General features: G+C 40.6%; 1 protein-coding gene across 2 annotated transcripts in view; it reads right to left on the bottom strand.

The window, feature by feature from the left end:
* Window positions 1–372: 372 nt before the first annotated feature.
* Window positions 373–21,652, bottom strand: part of wscd2.L (WSC domain containing 2 L homeolog) — a 161,765-nt gene continuing 140,485 nt past the window's right edge. The window contains exons 9-10 of one of the 2 annotated variants that reach the window (XM_041567853.1): window positions 1,910–2,270; window positions 373–480 (exon numbers count right to left, since the gene is read on the bottom strand). In XM_041567853.1, the coding sequence (XP_041423787.1) occupies window positions 1,918–2,270 (353 nt within the window). In that variant the 3' untranslated portion in view covers window positions 373–480; window positions 1,910–1,917. Of the gene's footprint in view, window positions 2,271–21,652 lie in introns of both variants that reach the window. The other variant, XM_018263671.2, reaches the window with a different exon arrangement.

The following is a 21,652-nucleotide window of genomic DNA, read 5'->3' as shown; positions in this document are numbered from 1 at the left end:
AAGGTGCCGGAATTTGTTGTTCTACAAAGCTTGGTTTGGCCCTCTTTGCCTTTTCCTCCTGTAATGCACCCTACAGTATATACAGTTCCATTTGTATAGGTATGGGATCTGTTATCCAGAATGCTTGGGACCTGGGGTTTTCCAGATAAGGGATCTTTCCATAATTTGGATCTCCATACCAAATATCTCTCCTAAAAAATCATTTTAACATGAATTAAACCCAAAAGGATTGCTTTGCCTCTAATAAGGATTAATGATACATTTGTTTGATCAAGTACAAGGTACTGTTTTATTATTACAGAGAATTTTTTTTAAAAAAATTGGAATTTTTTTATTAAAATGGATTCAGTGGAAGATGGCCTTCCCATAATTCAGAGCTTTCTGGATAACGGGGTTCTGGAAAATGGATCCTATATCTGTAATTTCCAAAAAAAAATTGCCTAATTGCAGTTAAGTGCACGTTTTCTTCTTATATACGCTCTAGGAAAAAATGAAAATAAAAAAACAGAAATTAGACCTTTAAAACAAGTTTTAACATGTTTTAACATATTCCTAACAGAATATTAAACACAAAAACTAGGGGCAGCACATACTGTATTGCTGGTTACAGCATTGTTTTACAATATCAGACATGAAAAATATCATCCCAGGACCGTGAAACAATGGATTTTCCACGGAGAAACACACAGGCCTAGAAGTTGCATTGCTGGACAACCCCCCTGTAGAAATGAGCAGCATCATTATTTCTTAAGCCCAGTAAGTTTGGGGGACTGTACCACCAAAAACAAATGAAATTCAGAATCTGGGATGATGTGGGCATTGCTCCACTTCCACCCAGTCACCACAACCCTTCATTATAAATATCAGGTCACACGTTAACTGTCGGTTAGGGGAATTTAAATGAGACTTACACTATTTATCTTTGAAAAATCAAAGCCATACATATATAGGGAACACATGTGAACAGAATGTATAGATTGCATTTACAGAAATTTAGAAATTTGATTTTTTTTCTAATGTGGCAACAATTTCCAGCATTGATGCTAGCATTGTAATTGTGGAAATATTTATTCACTCCATGAATATAAATGAAAGTGACGTGACCCAGGGTTTTCACATGATGGTGCCCTGAGTCAGGCAGAAAGGTAGCAGAAAGTATAATATCGCTAGAAACCATAGAACTCATATCTAGCATCTTGCACAGTCAGAATAATCCCAGCAAATGTCCCAATCTGCTCACATTTTTCCCCAAATAATGTACAAAAAGCCAACCACAGCTGTTCAAAACTGTATTGTAAGGTATTAGCAGCCGCTACAATTTATGTGATAGTTCTGTCCAAAAAACTTCTCTTCACTTCACTTCTCCTAAGTAAATGAGCCTCAATTTCTAGGTATGTTAGAAGATATTACATTGTTTGGATAAGTGTGGCCCTCCAGGTGTTGTTGCATTGCACTTTCCAACATTTATCCATAGCCAAAGTTTACTGGTACTGTAGTTCAACCCCGGCTTCCTACATTATTTTTTTTTTTTTAAAGTTTATTGTTTCTTTGCATACCAAAATGAATGTAACTAAGAGAAACAAAGCTGTTTTTAATTTGAACTTTTTATGCATTAAGTAAAAAATATTTTTTGGGAAATTATACCTCAAATATATTTTTCCTAACAGCCATGTTTTAATGGCAAACTGCTTTTTTAAATATCATGCAGGTTCCCTGCACCGAGAGAAATATTGTAGAACTTCTAACACCACCCTGTATCTGGTGGTGTAAACTGCTGTAACCATTAACTGGTGATCAATGTTTCATGCACATAACCCATTAGCCGTTAATAGCAGCAGAAAAACCACCCACTGGGTGGAAGTAGCGGTCAACTGAGACATCAGATCCCAGGATAAATATGCAAACTGACCAGTAACATCATCTTGGATAATAGTCTTCTGGAACACCAGTAATGTTTTTGAGTTTCAAAGCTGCATGTACTGTCCTAATGTAATTGCTGATCATCTTCCTCATGTCCTCTGTGTAGGGATCATACTCCAATTTCCTCAGACCAGAGCGCTTGAAGTTCCCATCTTTTTGGCCTTCAACACACAGTAGTCGATCTGCTAGGATGGGTAAACCCAGAACGTTAATCATTCTCTTCAGCTGAATAAATAAGTCTTTTTTGAGGTCTTCAAAATGTACAACTAACACATTCTTTCCATATTTCAGCCAGTCCAGTGTGTGGGTCGCCCACCATGGTGCATAGTTATTTACAAATTCAGGCCATTCTGAAAGCAACAAAAAAACAATGATGTTGTAGGCATACACTGAAAACATAACATGTCCATAAAAATTGGCTAAGCATTCTCAACACGGGCTAAGTGCCTTTTAAACGTCCCACAACGGAGACAGTTTTTCAGTTTCTCCTTGCTTAAATGGTCAGTATAAAGTAGTTTACCTTGGCAGGCTCTCTCTGCACCCAAAACAAAGGGGGGGGGGGTAGCCCTTTCTCTTTCTTTTTGGCTAGTCAAATTTATTATTTTCAAAGCTACACTCACATACTGTAGATGAAACTGACCCCAGACCTCTTTTGCTAGCTCACTACCTTGGCTCACTGGAGGCAGTTAAAACATTCCTAACAGGAAACTATCTGACTACGCTAGAAGCCCCTCCACTGTCACTATTCACTATAGAGCATGGAAATTAACCTATAAAATGCTGGGGTAAGCCACACCAATCCCATCCCCTTTTCTCCCATTATGGAGAGACTCTACTCTTCTGCACTTTTACGTGCTCCAAGATTTTAACTACTGGTTTAGTAAAGGTTTGAAATATTTGGGTATTGTGTAAAGACTAAGCTTGGTAGACAACTGCAGTTTTTTTGTTACCTCCAACTACATTGCACATTTCAAGCTCAATTCTCATCTTTGGCATTTCCATAAGTGACATTCTCAGTGGAGATAGAGACCCGCAGAGTACAAAATTGGTTCCAAGATTATGCCAGGCCTTCTCACTACCATCTTGTCGCCCTTTGCAAAGGCCTTGCATAAGTGGCAACAATTATGACTGTGGGAGGCAGTCGCTTGTGAGCTAACATTTAAATAAACTACAAGACTCCGTTTTCCCTTTTCGTGGGTGGAGGTCGGCCACAGCTTTTATGAAAACCATCTGCAGTTCTGGGGCCTTAGGGTGTGCGCGCCGTACGTCTCCTCTTTTTATAGGCGCATGCACGCTGGTGTGTTGACGCCAGCTCGCAATGGCATGAAATTCAAATGGATTTAACTGGACATTTTGTATTTTTTAGTTGCCCGATATAGGTTCATTCCTAGTGAGTTCCTGGTGCCTATCTGAGTTTATACCTGTCTGACTGATACCTGTTGTGACCCCTGCCTGTTTTGTGACGATTCTGACTTCCAAAATCCTGACCCTGCCTGGTAACCGACTCTTCTATCCGTAACCCTCCTGATTGATCTCTTGGTTTGACCCTTGCCTATTTTACTCCGCTTGTACGCTGCCTGCCCTGACCCAGCCTGATTTGACTCCGCTTTCTGCCTACGCCTTGTACTGCAACCTTCTGCCCAAAAGACTTTGTTTTTCCGTAGTGCCCCTTTGCCTGTCCAGAACCCTTCGCTTGGCACTTCTCTTATTAAGACCTGGAGGCATCCGATTAGCTGAGGGCTCCTCCCGAGGTGAAAGGTGGCTGTTAAAGGCAGAAGCAAGAGCCGAGAACAGGGTGCTTAGCATTGGTTCTGGATTTAGGGTGCAGACCATGACAACCATATTTGCCAAAAACCGATAACCCTGTCCTTGCCATTTTATACCAAGCCCAGGTTACCAGAGATGCCAACCACCGCAGCCACGGTGGGCATGTAAAAAACCTTCTGGTCATACCCAAATGGCAAAGACCAAAAACAATTACCTGCCAACAGCAGACAATAATAATATTAGTTATATAACACATTCTTAACAATATGGAAACCAATCCATTGCAACTTTATTTACAAATAAATGCAAAGATTTAAGTGTAACAGTGCAACGGGTGGGGGGTGGGTGGGATAATCCTCCTCCATTAGGGGAGACCAGACACACTGCCAGCCTGCACAGTGCTCCAGGTGCCCATGACATCACAAGAGGAGGAGGGTAAGCAGATTCCCCTTTTTATAACGGCCCTCCCTTAGTGCCATCAACCAATCCTTCCACAAAATATAGCAAGTCCCAGGGTTCCCTCTTCTCCTAATACCTCCCCAGAGTCCCAGGCACCCTTTGTTACCCACTTTGGTGCCTTGCATACCTACCGACACTGACCTACCGACACTGAAACAATGGCTAATATTAGTCAATACAGCTCTTCCTTTTATCCGATTGACATATAAAGCATAGGGCTGCTCTGTGAAAAAATTTAGACTCCCTGGCTTCACGTCAGCTTGGATGACATGGGCGTTGATTTGTAATACAAATCTGGGCTTTTATCCTAAATCAAACTTACGGGATCTTATGGCTAGCCACATGATTTTAAAGTAGTATTTTTAAAAAATACAAGATTTTTCACAGTGCGATAAAAAAAGATTAGGGGGTGTAAAGAAGACTAAGGGCATATTTATGAAAGAGTGAAGTTAGAGATCGCCACAGTCCACTAGGGTGAAATCCCGCCACTCTCTATTCATTTCTATGGGATTTTTAAGAGAGTATTTATCAATGGGAGAAAGGGAAAGATCATCCTTTGATAAATATACCTTTCAAAATCTCATAGAAAAAAAAATCTCATAGAAATGAATGCAGAGAGGCGGAATTTCACCCTAGTGGACTGTGGCAATCTGTAACTTCACTCTTTGATAAATTTTGTATAAAACTTACAATGTAAAGCACAGGTTTCAGTTCCCAATTTGGGAAAGGGAAAGACTGAAGGGCATACACAGTTGAATGAGATTTAAGGATGGCTTATTGGGTGAGCTGGATACGCATAAAACTATGGCAAGATTGTTTTCATAACAATGCTTTCACATATCTGTACCTGGTTTGAGACTGAAATGAAATAAATGGATATATTTTCTGCAGAGACAGAATACCAATAAGTCCAGCTGCCAAAAACCAACAATCAGAGCAAAAGTCATTTATATTTGTAAACCAGTTATTGCTGTAGTAACTAAAAGTGGGAGTAACATGGGATGATGTAAACGTGTAAATGTTGCTCACTACATACTTTCTTAATACCCCACACAAGCCAATCTTTTTTAGCACACTGCTCAATCTATCACAAAGCAACCAATTGTTTTTATTAAGGACATATATGTTCTAGATTAGAAGGTAAGCTAACATCTTTGTAGAAAAAGAAGAATTATCATATTATTAGGGCCAATCTCTGTGGTTTACACAAATTGGAGAGCAGCAAATACATATTAAATGCAACACAAAAAATTTTTTTTTAATGATGGTGCCCTTTTAGAGTCTTAAATATTAGGCTTTTCTTAGGGTTGAGTTGCAAAACACTGGCATAGAGCAACTGTACTTGAAATTTAGAGGTCTATTCCTTATAAGAAAATAGCAATTCTATTTTTTATTGTCAGTTACAAAACAGCCTGAAATTATAAACATCTTAGTACACTTGGAATGAATATATTTCAGTGTTCAGACACTCATAAATAGGATACATTCTAAGACAACAGTGATTAAATGAATTTCAGCAGTGCAGTAAATTCTATTTAATTAAAAAAATAGAGATTTTTTTGTGTTGGTGTTTGAAAAGCCTTAGAGGACACCGGGAGCAGACAGTGTGAGTCAGCGTCTGTAATTTTTGAAATGCCTGATTAATGTTTCTGTTCTGTGCACTGAATAAGTCAATTGAGAGATGTAGCCATTTGGGAATCTGGTGCATGTTCATTCAAAAAGGGTGAAAACAACAAGTGGCAATGTTTCCATAGGGCCCGTAGCCAAGATGGAATGGATTTGTTCTATGAGCTGCAATAGTTTTTTTCAGCATTCATTTAAATAGAGAATTTATCTTCTGTGTCAAAGAAAAAAAAGAATTTCTATACAGAGTGGAATTGTTTCTATCCCTTAAGCTATATTATACTCCCTTTTCTGCATAAGGCATGTCTTTATCCTTCCTCCAGCTAAAAAAAAAGGAAAGTACTTATGACAATAGGTTCTATTGTGGGTCTCCACATACATGTTGTGATACACTGATTGGTTAGCAGTGGGTTAAATGATTCTGCTGTGTTAGTTCAAGTGAAGCAGTTAGACAACCACATAAACTTCTGGCACATTTATTATAACATGACAGGTAAGACTGGCCTGTTCCATACTTGCTCTCAGCTTACAGGAACAAGAATATGAATCATAAGGCAATGGCAAATTAGCAGGAATGCCCTTAACCAAAATGTCCACATTAGCAGGTTACTCAGGCCCGGATTTGTGGCAAGGCCACATAGGACCGGGCCTAGGGCGGCAAAAAATAGGGGCGGCATGCCGCCCAGCCGCATTGTGGGGACTTGTGCGTCCCCATTCAATGACACCAGCTGCGCCGGCACTTTTTCGCCGGCGCGCTGGGAAGTGCAGGCGGGCGCTAGGACCGCGCGGCTGCCTGGTCGGACCGGAAACAAATCCGGTGCTGAGGTTACTACACAAGTGATCACGGAGTTTCATATTTGCAAAGTAAAAATTACTTCTTGCTCATTCCCAACACAGAAACTCACATGTTGCTGCTCCAGGTACATTATAGTCAACTCTGCAGCCTTTGACTCAAGAACTAAAGGGGTAGGAAGTTGTTGGTGGTGCATAGACATTGATTAAATAAGTATATTCATACAAATAGAGAGTGAATGACGTAAGTAAGGTAGGACTATGTCCCATGTTTTTGGTGGTGTGGCACAGTGTTTTGGAAAACACTAGAGGTAAGATACAGTAAATATCTCCCAAAATGCTCTATGAGTGAATTCCCACAGTGGCCAAATTGTATATCTTCTCCATGAATATTTTAAATTCATATTAACATTCCATTAATTTTCATTGCTACTGTATTTGCTGTCTTTCCCCTCACTCATCTATCCTTAATTATTGCAACGCTGTCCTGTTTACAATCAATTGTGCAATTTTATGCATTATGGATATATATATATATATATATATATATATATATATATATATATACTCAGCATTGTGAACAAAACAGGAAGTTGAGGTGTTTCAGCCTAGAAACATACACTTGCAGTTCCAAATCACTGTGTAACAATCCATTCATTAGTTAGAAAATATTATTGTGAGTATACCTAGTGGTCTAGTGGTGCGTCAGGTATGCCGGTGATGGCCAACGCCTACTCTTCTTTCGCGTGCAAATGTGCAATAGACGCGCACTTGCACCACTGCCAGGTTTTGATGCGAGCGCTGCATCAGATGTCATTATGCTCGGCATGAAATTCAAATATTTAAAGGGCCAAATTGTTCTTAGCCCAGTGTGGGTCTATTTCCATAGTTCCTGGGTGTGCTTATGTTGTCTGATCTTGTCCTTGACCCATGCCTGTCCCTGAATTTGCTGTTCTGCTGCCTGCACTGACCCTTGCCTGTTACTTAACATTTCTCAGCTCCTGATTTTGTACCACACTACTGTTTGGTGTTGACTATGGCCTGTGACCTCAACTACGCTTTTGCTTCATGATTTGGTATTTGATTCAGGTATTGACCCAGCTTGTTCCACGACTACGCTACCTGCTCCACGTACATGTTTGGTTTCCTTGCCTGTTCAGAACTCTCTCCTTGGTCCTCTCATGTTAAGACCTGGCAACATCCGAATAGTGGAGGGCTCCAGCCTCCACCCGAAGCAAAAGGCGGCTGTTATAGGCAGAAGAGTGAGCCATGACCAGGACCTTGGTGTTAGTTCTGGGTTAGGGATACCATACGTTACAATTATGTTTGCAGATGGAAACTGTAATCTATCTCCTTAAGCCTGGTTTGTTTATAATTCTAAAAATGATGATCAACATGAGGTTAAACTGAATAGACTTGTGTCATCTACAATGCAAGTTATTTATATACATATGTAATTACTAAAAAAAGCATGCATATTCAAATTGATGATATCTTAGTAGAGTGCCCCACACACATAACTACGGGTAGGGGCCCTGTTACCCAGAATCCTGTGGACCTGAGGGTTTCTGGATAATGGATATGTCCTTAATTTGGGTCTTCATACCTTAAGTCTACTATAAAATCATGTAAACATTAAATAACCCCAATAGGCTGATTTTGCTTCCAATAAGGATTAATTATATATTAGTTTGAATCAAGTACAAGGTATTGTTTTACTATTACAGAGAAAAAAATATGAGAGATGAGATAGCCTTTCCATAAATCGGAGGTTTCTGGATAACATGTTTCTGGATAAGGCATCCCATACCTGTACATGATGACCCTCTCGGCTCGGGCCTATGGAGCAGTTTTAGAGCACAAAGCTATTTAAAAGGTAAGAAGAAAATGGGTATACCTATCTATTTTAAAAGTGCAATAATGCAGTCTTCTACCTGATCCATTCAGCTGAGGTATTCATCAGCCTGAATATTGGGTGTTCTCTCCTTTCTAGCACTCATGTACATAATAGCTTTTCTTTCTTTGGTATCTTGTTAAAAGAATCCATTTTCCTCAAGGACACATATTGCAGGTGTTTCAGCATCATCAACCAGTAAACCATTTTCACTGGCAAAACAGCAAATTGCTGCCATATTTCTTTAAAATGTGGCCTTGAATTGCAAATATAATTACTCCATAAATATTCCTTACATTTTATGTAAATTGAATTCAAACATAACACATTTCTGTGCCTGTATTTATACATCAGCAGTTGGATTCTGGCCAGGAAGCAAGCTTTAAAATACACACACACACTCTCTATAATATTCTCATCGCTTAAGGTCATTTAAAGTAACAAAAGTCTGTTTTCATTTGGTTCTTAAATACAGGCATTGCTGGGGTTGTGTATGGCTACTAGCATATGTATTACACTGTATTAATTAAGTGTATTACGTATATACATATATATATATATATATATATATATATATATATATATATATATATATATATATATATAGACAAACCCATTATCAATATATTTAAGAGAGAGACATTTTGTGCATACTGCTACTAAAAAATGCCTTACCCTTTAAACAACACAGGGATTGTTTGTCCATATATTGCAATATATTTAAACAATCCCTGTTTTGTTTAAAGGGTAAGGCATTTTTTAGTAGCAGTATGCACAAAATGTCTCTCTCTTAAATATATTGATAATGGGTAAAATGAGTGGTGAGCACAACTTTCCCTTATTTGTATATCTATATATATATCTATATATCTATATATATATATATATCTATATATATCTATATATATATATATATATATATATATATATCTATATATATCTATATATATATATATCTATATATATATATATCTATATATCAATGAGAGGTGTATTTTCAAGATTCAAGCTATTTTGTTTTTGTTTTTGGAATAATTAAAAAAAAATATGTTAGAAGCCGGGCACTGCCTTAGTACCTGTTCTCCCCTATATAATGAGACATGCTTCTGTTTCCCGATATGAATACTACACATTTATAAAAGAAAGAATAAAGAATTTACCAGGCCACTGCTTCACATTCAAAAAGCATCACTTGTATTAGGTGGCAAAACACTTGGGGCAGATTTATCAAGGGTCGAATTGAAAATTCTAATTTTTCAATTCTAATTTTGAGTTTATTTAAGTGTAATTCGACTAGGGAATAGTCCACATTTGATTCAAGTTTAAAAAAAAATCGAAATTTGAGTTTGAAATTTATCATGTACTGTCCCTTTAAGAATTCAAATTTGACTATTTACCATCTAAAACCTGTCTAATTGGTGTTTTAGCCTATAGGGGACCTCCTACAATCAATTTGGAGTTGTTTTTTTTTTTGGTGAAAAAACATGAATCGAATTTGATTCAAATTTGATTTGAGTTTGCAGGTCGATCCTATTCACCCGAATTTAAAAAATTAAAAACATTTTAATACATGTCGATTGGTTGGTTTTGGTTTTTTTTTTTAGAATTTCAAGTTTATAGCAGTTTTTATAAACTCCCATAAACTCTAAATTCAACCCTTGATAAATATGCCCCTTAATATTAATTACTGCGGTTTTTGGGCCCACGCCATGTTCCTCATACACATACACCAAGTTAGCCTTTATTAATACCTTCTCATATTAAAATATGCCAAAATGCAATTTTGCTCTTGTTTTTAAAACCATAGAATGCCATATCATACCATATCATATTATGTAAGCCCCTTGTGGACTCAAGAGTGCCAGTGTCTCCTAAAGTTTAAATAAAGTTATATACCAGATATTGACTCTATCTTGAATCTCCAATTTCACAGTCCATAAAAATTTGCAGTTCAGTTTGAGGGGCTCCAGGCCTCTGTGCTGCTCAGTATATATTTCTTTCTTTCTCATGATGTCCAGTGTGCAGGGCTGCCAGTAAGTTGGACATGAAAGAAATGGAACACAAAGTGAGCAGAGGAGCCACAGATGTGGTGGAGGTATTGTGCCATGATGACTTGCATATAGGGATGTAGCGAACGTCGGAAAAAAAGTTCGCGAACATATTCGCGAACTTGCGCAAAAATGCGAGCGGTTCGCGAACGGTTCGCGAACCCCATAGACTTCAATGGGAAGGCGAACTTTAACATCTAGAAAAGACATTTCTGGCCAGAAAAATGATTTTAAAGTTGTTTAAAGGGTGCAACGACCTGGACAGTGGCATGCCAGAGGGGGATCAAGGGCAAAAATGTATCTGAAAAATCTGCCTGTGTGTGCTTGGAAGAGATAGTGTAGGGGGAGAGCTGTTAGTGATTTCAGGGACAGATGATAGTAAGTTTGCTGGCTAGTAATCTGCTTGATACTGCTCTGTATTGGAGGGACAGAAGTCTGCAGGGATTTGAGGGACATTTTAGCTTAGGTAGCTTTGCTGGCTAGTAATCTACTGTTCTCTTTAAACAACTGCCATACGTTGACCTTGTAGGCATTGTTTGCCCAGTTTTTTTGGACGCAGCCACTGAAGCACAGTTGCCAGAAAAAATATGCCATATAAATGCTGAAAATAGTCATTTTCGCCATACGTTGACCTTGTAGACATTGTTTGCCCAGTTTTTTTGGACGCAGCCACTGAAGCACAGTTGCCAGAAAAAATATGCCATATAAATGCTGAAAATAGTAATTTTTCGCCATACGTTGACCTTGTAGACATTGTTTGCCCAGTTTTTTTGGTTGCAGCCACTGAAGCACAGTTGCCAGAAAAAATATGTCACGTAAATGCTGAAAATAGTCATTTTTTTGCCATATACGTTGAGTCAACGTATGGCAAAAAATGACTATTTTCAGCATTTATATGGCATATTTTTTCTGGCCTCTGTGCTTCAGTGGCTGTGGCCAAAAAAACTGGGCAAACAATGCCTACAAGGTCAACGTCGTTGACCTTGTAGGCATTGTTTGCCCAGTTTTTTTGGCCACAGCCACTGAAGCACAGAGGCCAGAAAAAATATGCCATATAAATGCTGAAAATAGTCATTTTTTTGGTCGCAGCCACTGAAGCACAGTTGCCAGAAAATTATGCCATATAAATGCTGAAAATATAAATTTTTTTTGGTTGCAGCCACTGAAGCACAGAGGCCAGAAAAATTATGCCATATAAATGCAGAAAATATGCATTTTTTTGGTCGCAGCCACTGAAGCACAGTTGACAGAAAAATTATGCCATATAAATGCTGAAAATATAAATTTTTTTGGTTGCAGCCACTGAAGCACAGAGGCCAGAAAAATTATGCCATATAAATGCAGAAAATATGCATTTTTTTGGTTGCAGCCACTGAAGCACAGAGGCCAGAAAAAATTAAACCAGTAGGGTTTGCACCCTAGTTTGTAACGGTGGCGGAGGGAGGAGGAGGACGCTAAAGGACAGCTGTGTGTGGAGTCATGAGGCTTGAAGAGAAGGACAGCTGCATAGAAGTCAGAACAAGTCTTCCGGCGTGCAGTAACCCTCCGAGATCCACCCCTCATTCATTTTAATAAAGGTCAGGTAATCGACACTTTTGTGACCTAGGCGAGTTCTCTTCTCAGTTACAATCCCTCCTGCTGCACTGAAGGTCCTTTCTGAGAGCACACTTGAGGCTGGGCAAGACAAGAGGTTCATGGCAAATTGTGACAGCTCTGGCCACAGATCAAGCCTGCGCACCCAGTAGTCCAGGGGTTCATCGCTCCTCAGAGTGTCGATATCTGCAGTTAATGCCAGGTAGTCCGCTACCTGCCGGTCGAGGCGTTCTTTGAGGGTGGATCCAGAAGGGTTGTGGCGCTGCCTTGGACAGAAAAACATTTGCATGTCTGACGTTACAGACTGGCCAAAGGGCTTTGTCCTTGCAGGTGTGCTCGTGGCAGGATTACTGGCACCTCTGCCCCTGGAATGTTGATGAGTTCCTGAAGTGACATCACCCTTAAAAGCATTGTACAACATGTTTTGCAGGCTGGTTTGTAAATGCCGCATCTTTTCGGACTTGTGGTATGTTGGTAACATTTCTGACACTTTATGCTTGTACCGAGGGTCTAGTAGCGTTGCGACCCAGTACAGGTCCTTCTCCTTAAGCCTCTTGATACGGGGGTCCTTCAACAGGCATGACAGCATGAAAGACCCCATTCTCACAAGGTTGGATGCAGAGCTATCCATCTCCGCTTCCTCATTATCAAGGACTGCATCATCCACGGTCTCCTCCCCCCAGCCACGTACAAGACCAGGGGTCCCCAAAAGGTCACCACTAGCCCCCTGGGAAGCCTGCTCCTGTTGGTCCTCCTCCTCCTCCTCCACAAAGCCACCTTCCTCCTCTGACTCCACTTCTGGCACCTCTCCCTGCGTTGCAGCAGGTGCCTGGGTTCGTTCTGGTGATTCCGACCAGAAATCGTGCGCTTCCAGCTCCTCGTCACGCTGGTCTACAGCCTCATCTGTCACTCGTCGCACGGCACGCTCCAGGAAGAAAGCGAAGGGTATTAGGTCGCTGATGGTGCCTTCGGTGCGACTGACCATATTTGTCACCTCTTCAAAAGGTCGCATGAGCCTGCAGGCATCGCGCATAAGCACCCAGTAACGGGGGAAAAAAATCCCCAGCTGTGCAGATCCAGTCCTACCACCCAGTTCAAAAAGGTACTCGTTGACGGCCCTTTGTTGTTGCAGCAGACGTTCCAACATAAGGAGCGTTGAATTCCAGCGAGTCTGGCTGTCAGAAATCAAACGCCTGACTGGCATGTTGTAGCGCTGCTGAATGTCAGCAAGGCGTGCCATGGCTGTGTAGGAACGTCTGAAATGGGCCGACACCTTTCTGGACTGGGTGAGAACGTCCTGGAATCCTGGGTACTTGGAGACAAAACGTTGGACTATTAAATTTAACACATGTGCCATGCAGGGCACATGTGTTAAATTGCCTAGTCTCAACGCTGCCAACAGATTGCTTCCATTGTCACACACCACTTTTCCGATCTGCAGTTGGTGTGGGGTCAGCCACCGATCGGCCTGTGACTGCAGAGATGACAGGAGTACAGATCCGGTATGGTTTTTGCTTTCCAGGCACGTCATCCCCAAGACAGCGTGACAACGGCGTACCTGGCACGTCGAATAGCCTAGGGGGAGCTGGGGGTGCACAGGTGTGGAGGAGGAGAAGGAGGACCCAGCAGCAGAGTAAGAAGAAGAAGAAGACGAGGTAGAGAGCGATGGAGGAGTAGAGGTGGTGGCAGAACCGCGTGCAATCCGTGGCGGTGACACCAACTCCACTGTTGTTGTTGAGCTACCCATTCCCTGCTTCCCAGCCATTACCAAGTTCACCCAGTGGGCAGTGTAGGTGACATACCTGCCCTGACCATGCTTGGAGGACCATGCGTCAGTAGTCATATGGACCTTTGGCCCAACACTAAGTGACAGAGATGCGGTAACTTGGCTCTGCACATGTTGGTACAGGTGTGGTATTCCCTTTTTAGAAAAAAAATTGCGGCTGGGTACCTTCCACTGCGGTGTCCCAATTGCTACAAATTTGCGGAAGGCCTCAGAGTCCACCAGCTGGTATGGTAAAAGCTGGCGGGCTAAGAGTGCAGACAAGCCAGCTGTCAGACGCCGGGCAAGGGGGTGACAGTCAGACATTGGCTTCTTACGCTCAAACATGGCCTTCACAGAAACTTGGCTGGTGGCAGATGACTGGGAATGGGAACAGGTGGTCAAGGTGGAAGGCGGAGTGGAGGGTGGTTCAGACGGGTCAAGGAGAGCAGAGGTAGAGCAGTAAGATGCTGGACCAGAAGGAGTGTGGCTTTTAGTTTGCCTGTTGCCTTTGAGGTGTTGCTCCCAAAGTGCTTTGTGCTTGCCGCTCATGTGCCTTCGCATAGAAGTTGTACCTATGTGGCTGTTGGGCTTACCAAGGCTCAGTTTCTGACTGCACTCATTGCAAATTACAATGCTTTTGTCAGAGGCACACACATTAAAAAATCCCACACTGCTGACTTTTTGGAAGTGTGCGATCTGGCGGTAACAGTAGAAGTTGGCGGAGTTGGCGGTATTGGCGGCAATGGCGGGTGCGTTGGCCGGCTGAACACAGGTGCCGATACATGTTGTTGCCCTACTGATCCCTGCGGGCTGTCCTCCCTGCTTCTTCTAAGTCTTATTCTCCTACTGCCTCTCTGACTCTCCGTCTCTCCATCTGAACTACCCTCCTCTTGCTCTCTTCTACTAGGCACCCACAAAACATCAATCTCCTCATCATCATTCTCCTCAGATGCATCAATTTCTTCTGACACATCACAGAAGGAAGCAGCAGCGGGGACCTCCTCCTCATCACTCATTATGTCCATCTCTATCGTGTTCTCTGCCAGAATTAAATCTGGTGTAAGGTCCTCATCTCCTTCATCTTCTTCTGGCAATAATGGTTGCGCATTACTCAGTTCAAGAAACTCATTGGAAAATAACTCCTCTGACCCCAGTGAAGAAGGGGCACCGGTGGTGGAGGAAGTGTTACGTGGGGTGGCCATAGCAGTGGAGGATGAGGAGGATGTTGTGGTAAAGTTAGAAACGGTAGAGGATGGGGTGTGCTGTGTAAGCCAGTCAACTACCTCTTCAGCATTTTGGGAGTTCAGGGTCATTGGCTTTTTAAAACTGGGCAATTTGCTAGGGCCACAGGATTGCATAGCAGCACGGCCCCTAGCACGGCCTCTGCGTGGCGGCCTGCCTTTGCCTGGCATTATTTTTAAAAAAACAACAACAACAACAAAACTCAGTTGGTTTTTCTGGAAACGATAATACACACAGCTAGATGGCGGGTTGAAGAAAACACTGTGCAAATAATGCCTACAAAGTCAACGTATACACTACTACAGCGGTGGATACGGATTACGTAAAATATATGAATGCTGCTTGAAAAAAAGTAACTCAAGTGGTTTTTCTAGAGACGATAATATTATCAATATTTAGACAAAATGTGAACAAGGTCACACAGCTCGATGGCGGGTTGAAGAAAACAGTGTGCAAATAATGCCTACAAGGTCAACGTATACACTACTACAGCGGTGGATACGGATTACGTAAAATATATGAATGCTGCTTGAAAAAAAGTAACTCAAGTGGTTTTTCTAGAGACGATAATATTATCAATATTTAGACAAAATGTGAACAAGGTCACACAGCTCGATGGCGGGTTGAAGAAAACAGTGTGCAAATAATGCCTACAAGGTCAACGTATACACTACTACAGCGGTGGATACGGATTACGTAAAATATATGAATGCTGCTTGAAAAAAAGTAACTCAAGTGGTTTTTCTAGAGACGATAATATTATCAATATTTAGACAAAATGTGAACAAGCTCACACAGCTCGATGGCGGGTTGAAGAAAACAGTGTGCAAATAATGCCTACAAGGCCAACGTATACACTACTACAGCGGTGGATACGGATTACGTAAAATATATGAATGCTGCTTGAAAAAAGTGACTCCGGTGTTTTTTCTGGAGACGGTAATATTATGGATATTTAGACAGAATGGGAACAAGGTCACACAGCTCGATGGCGGGTTGAAGAAAACAGTGTGCAAATAATGCCTACAAGGCCAACGTATACACTACTACAGCGGTGGATACGGATTACGTAAAATATATGAATGCTGCTTGAAAAAAGTGACTCCGGTGTTTTTTCTGGAGACGGTAATATTATGGATATTTAGACAGAATGGGAACAAGGTCACACAGCTCGATGGCGGGTTGAAGAAAACAGTGTGCAAATAATGCCTACAAGGCCAACGTATACACTACTACAGCGGTGGATACGGATTACGTAAAATATATTATGGCTGCTTGAAAAAAGTGACTCCGGTGTTTTTTCTGGAGACGGTAATATTATGGATATTTAGACAGAATGGGAACAAGGTCACACAGCTCGATGGCGGGTTGAAGAAAACAGTGTGCAAATAATGCCTACAAGGCCAACGTATACACTACTACAGCGGTGGATACGGATTACGTAAAATATATTATGGCTGCTTGAAAAAAGTGACTCCGGTGTTTTTTTCTGGAGACGGTAATATTATGGATATTTAGACAGAATGGGAACAAGGTCACACAGCTCGATGGCGGGTTGAAGAAAACAGTGTGCAAATAATGCCTACAAGGCCAACGTATACACTACTACAGCGGTGGATACGGATTACGTAAAATATGTGAATGCTGCTTGAAAAAAGTGACTCCGGTGTTTTTTCTGGAGACGGTAATATTATGGATATTTAGACAGAATGGGAACAAGGTCACACAGCTCGATGGCGGGTTGAAGAAAACAGTGTGCAAATAATGCCTACAGGGCAAATAATGCCTAAAAGGTCAACTTATACACTACTACAGCGGTAGTAAAATAAAAAAAAGTAAAATAAAAAAAAATGAATATTAAAAAAAAAAATTTTTACTAGCCAGCAAAGCTACCTAAGCTAAAATGTCCCTCAAACCCCTGCAGACTTCTGTCCCTCCAATAACAGAGCAGTATCAAAACGATTACTAGCCAGCAAACTTTCAACTGTCCCTGAAATCACTAACAGGCAGCAGCTCTCTCCCTACACTATCTCTTCAGCACACACAGGCAGAGTGAAAAAACGCTGCAGGGCTTCGGTTTTTATAGGGAAGGGGAGTGGTCCAGGGGAGAGCTTCCTGATTGGCTGCCATGTACCTGCTGGTCTGGGGTGAGAGGGCAAAAAAAAGCGCCAACAATGGCGAACCCAAAATGGCGAACGTCGCGCGACGTTCGCGAACTTCCGGCGAGCGCGAACACCCGATGTTCGCGCGAACAAGTTCGCCGGCGAACAGTTCGCGACATCTCTACTTGCATATACAGTGGTGGTGTCTCTGGTAAAACACAGCTTAGAAACGGTATTCCCTGACGAAGGCTCCTGTGTGGAGCCGAAACGTTGGACCACAAATAAACTCTCCACTTTATTTGCCATATTGACATGCTGTGAATTATTGCCTAGGAGTGCTGTCAATCCTTGCAGCTTTTCTATATATATATATATATATATATATATATATATAAATATATATTATTTTTCAAAAAAAGAAAATTGCCGCACAACCCTTGAATATGGTGCAAAAATTGTCAGAAAAAGGGTTTTGCCAGATTAGCCAATATTATAGACCAAAAATATATGAACTGACACAGCACTCCAATTTATAAATGCATAAATAGTGTATTTTAGAAAATCATACCACAGCCCCAAGGGCGACGTTTCGGGGAACACAGACCCCTTTCTCAAGCCAGGGGCACAAGTGAAATAGCAAACATTAATCCACATGAGTTTATATAGGGTAATACAGAAATTGCATCTGAGTAAGTGACATCACAATTGGTTATTCTCTCCCATTAACCCTTTAGTTTAGTCCAAGGCTGTCCATAGAAATAAATCTCTACTCCCCATTCAATGGTAATCCACTGCACTCCCAATTCAGCTAAAAGAGACAAAACAAAATGGATAACAGTGAAACGTATTAATATTTCATTACAGAAACACATAAAAATCATAGTCTTTGTTTAGACCATTAGGGGCTAGTGTTTTTAGTTGGTGTATCCACCAAACCTCCTGCTTTCTAAGTGTCAAATCTACTTCACGTCTGGGGGTGGGGACACATTCCAAGACCATAAATCTTAGATCTGTGTCCAGGTGACCCTTCTCTACAAAATGTCTCGAAACTGGTAGCTTCACATTGCCCTTCCTAATCGTAGATCTATGTTGAGATATATACGTGTTTTGATCTGTAATGTGGTCTCCCCAACATAAAGTAGCCCACAGGGGCAAATCAACACATAGACAACAAATTTAGATAAACAAGTATAATACCCTCTTAATAGGTACATCCCCTGTGTTCTTGCACCAATTTATGACTGCGTTAATGTGGAAGTCTCTTTTGTATCAGAATGGACCAATTGACTACCCAGTGTTCTCCCTTTTCTATATGATATTGGGGTGGTTGACCAAATTCCCCAATATCAGGATAGGATTATTTGAGTATCCCCCAATGTTTGCGAAGAATAGTGGCTATTAAGCCACTTTTATCACTATACTGGGTAACAAAGGGTATACACTGTTCTCTCTTCCTACATTTAGCTCTGGTTTTTCTTGCCCTGGATTTAAAACCCATCTCGGATATCCAGGTACTAAAAATTTATTATACATATCATTCATTTGTTGCTCATGTCTCTCAGATTGGCTCACTAACGTCTCTACTCTAGGGAATTGGCTAATGGGAATGGAATCCCTAGTATGTGCAGGATGATAACTGGTATAATGTAATAGTTAATTCCTATCCGTAGGTTTCGAAAAAAGCTCAGTATCAAATCCTTCTCTTTTTCTGATTATCATAACATCTAGAAACTGGATAGAAGTGCTATCCATAAGTACAGTATATGAAATATTTGGATGTCCCTCATTAATCTCACTGTGGAGCCGCAAAAGGGAATCCATGTCACCCCTCCAAATCACAAACAAATCATCGATGTAGCACCACCAAACAACACAGTGTTTGGTGATCGATACTCGACGATAGATGTATTGTTCCTCTTGTATCCGCATGAAGGCGTTTGCGTATAAAGGGGCGACATTCAAACCCATTGCAGTTCCCCTCAGCTGTTGGTAGTTCTTGTCCTTGAATCTGAAATAGTTTTCGCATAAAATGATCCCTAATAACTTCAAGAAAAAATGAATCTCATTCTCACCATATGTTTTACTTTCCCTTAAAAGTGTAGCGCAGGCCTCAATGCCATCCAATGCTGTGTGGTATAGACGTATAAAGTGAGGACACATCAAAGGTAGCTAACATCAATTCCTCAGAGCTACCTACCTGTACTGAATGCAGTTTTTCAAGGAAATGATTGCTATCTTTTATATAAGATTTTCCTTGCTGCACCAATGGTGCAAGGATCCTGTCCAACATGGAGGCCATAGGGCAGAACAATGAATCAATGCCTGCCACAATTGGCCGTCCAGGTGGTTGGACAGGATCCTTGTGTATCTTGGGCAGCGTATACAGTACAGGGGTTACTGGTATTTACATTATAGCAGTTATCATCCATCACATACTAGGGATTCCATTCCCATTAGCCAATTCTCTAGGGTAGAGAGGTTAGTGAGCCAACCTGAGAGACGTGAGCAACAAATGAATGATATGTATAATACATTTTTAGTATGTGGATATCCTAAACGTAAGGAGAGAGCCTTTGTTACCCAGCATAGTGATAAAAGTGGCTTAATAGCCACTATTCTTAGCAAACATTGGGGATACTCAAACCGTCCTATCCTGATATTGGGGAATTTGGTCGACAACCCCTAATATCATATAGGAAAGGGAGAACACTGGGTAGTCAATTGGTCCATTCTGATACAAAAGAGACTTCCCCATTAACGCAGTCGTACATTGGTGCAAGAACACAGGGGATGTTCCCTTGTTTGTCTTGTACTCAATGTTGCTGTGTACAGAAGGGTACGTCGTTTGAACATCCTACTACTGGGCGCAAGTACCTATTAAGAGGGTATTATACTTGTTTATCTAAATTTGCTGTCTATGTGTTGAATTGCCCCTGTGGGCTACTTTATGTCGGGGAGACCACATTACAGATCAAAACACGTATATATCTCAACATAGATCTACGATTAGGAAGGGCAATGTGAAGCTACCAGTTTTGAGACATTTTGTAGAGAAGGGTCATCTGGACACAGATCTAAGATTTATGGTCTTGGAATGTGTCCCCACCCCATGACGAGGAGGAGATAGAGAATTGACACTTAGAAAGCGGGAGGTTTGGTGGATACACCAACTAAAAACACTAGCCCCTAATGGTCTAAACAAAGACTATGATTTGTATGTATGTGTATCTGTAATGAAATATTAATAAGTTTCACTGTTATCCATTTTGTTTTGTCTCTTTTAGCTGAATTGGGAGTGCAGTGGATTACCATTGAATGGGGAGTAGAGATTTATTTCTATGGACAGCCTTGGATAACTAAAGGGTTAATGAGAGAGAATTACCAATTGCGATGACACTTACTCAGATGCAATTTCCTGTATTACCCTATATAAACTCATGTGGATTAATGTTTGCTACTTCACTTCTGCCCCTGCCTTGAGAAAGGGGTCTGTGTACCCCGAAACGTCACCCTTGGGGCTGTGGTATGATTTTCTATAATACACTATTTATGCATTTATAAATTGGAGTGCTGTTTCAGTTCATATATTTTTGGTCTATATATATATATATATATATATATATATATATATATATATATATATATATATATATATATATATATATATATATATATATATATATATATATATAAACCAAAATGCTGTACAAAAAACGCACAACCAGGTCTTTGCAAAGGTGTCCAAAAAACCAAAAATTTATTTCGACGTTTCGGCTTCTCCACTGAAGCCTTTCTCAAGAGGTGTCTTGAGAAAGGCTTCAGTGGAGAAGCCGAAACGTCGAAATAAATTTTTGGTTTTTTGGACACCTTTGCAAAGACCTGGTTGTGCGTTTTTTGTACAGCATTTTGGTTTACATAATTTTTTGAATTCTGCACCCAGGCAGTTGTTGTTATATAACGAGTGCTCCAGTTTTGTGTATATATATATATATATATATATATATATATATATATATATATATATATATATATATATATATATATATATTAAAATATAGTGGTGGATACTACACTAGCTTTTATACAGTACTTTGTCTCATGTATTTTATTGCCCTTTATATAATTGCTGCAATACACAGTTTCCATCTGTGCCACTTCAACAACTATACATCATATTAAATCATAGGCAAATTGAGACAGAGAATTCGATTTCTGTCATTTCACTGTCGCTATTTGTGCCAGCAAAAAATCTTTAAAGATTAATTTCTCAACCCCTATATTTAATTGAAGTCCATTGCATGAACCTACAGTGCTTATAAGTAGAGAACCTGTATGGTATTTGTGCAAGTGACGCTCTGTAAAAATGAAATATAATTCCCTTTGCTAGGAGGCAGTAGCATAATGAGGTTGGAATTTCAAAATGCTTTTGATGAGGGTTTTAGACAAA

Source organism: Xenopus laevis, chromosome 1L, assembly GCF_017654675.1.
Source record: "Xenopus laevis strain J_2021 chromosome 1L, Xenopus_laevis_v10.1, whole genome shotgun sequence".
Classification (NCBI taxonomy): domain Eukaryota; kingdom Metazoa; phylum Chordata; class Amphibia; order Anura; family Pipidae; genus Xenopus; species Xenopus laevis.
The sequence above is the reverse complement of the archived record's forward strand: the minus strand, read 5'-3'. Positions and strand labels throughout refer to the sequence as shown.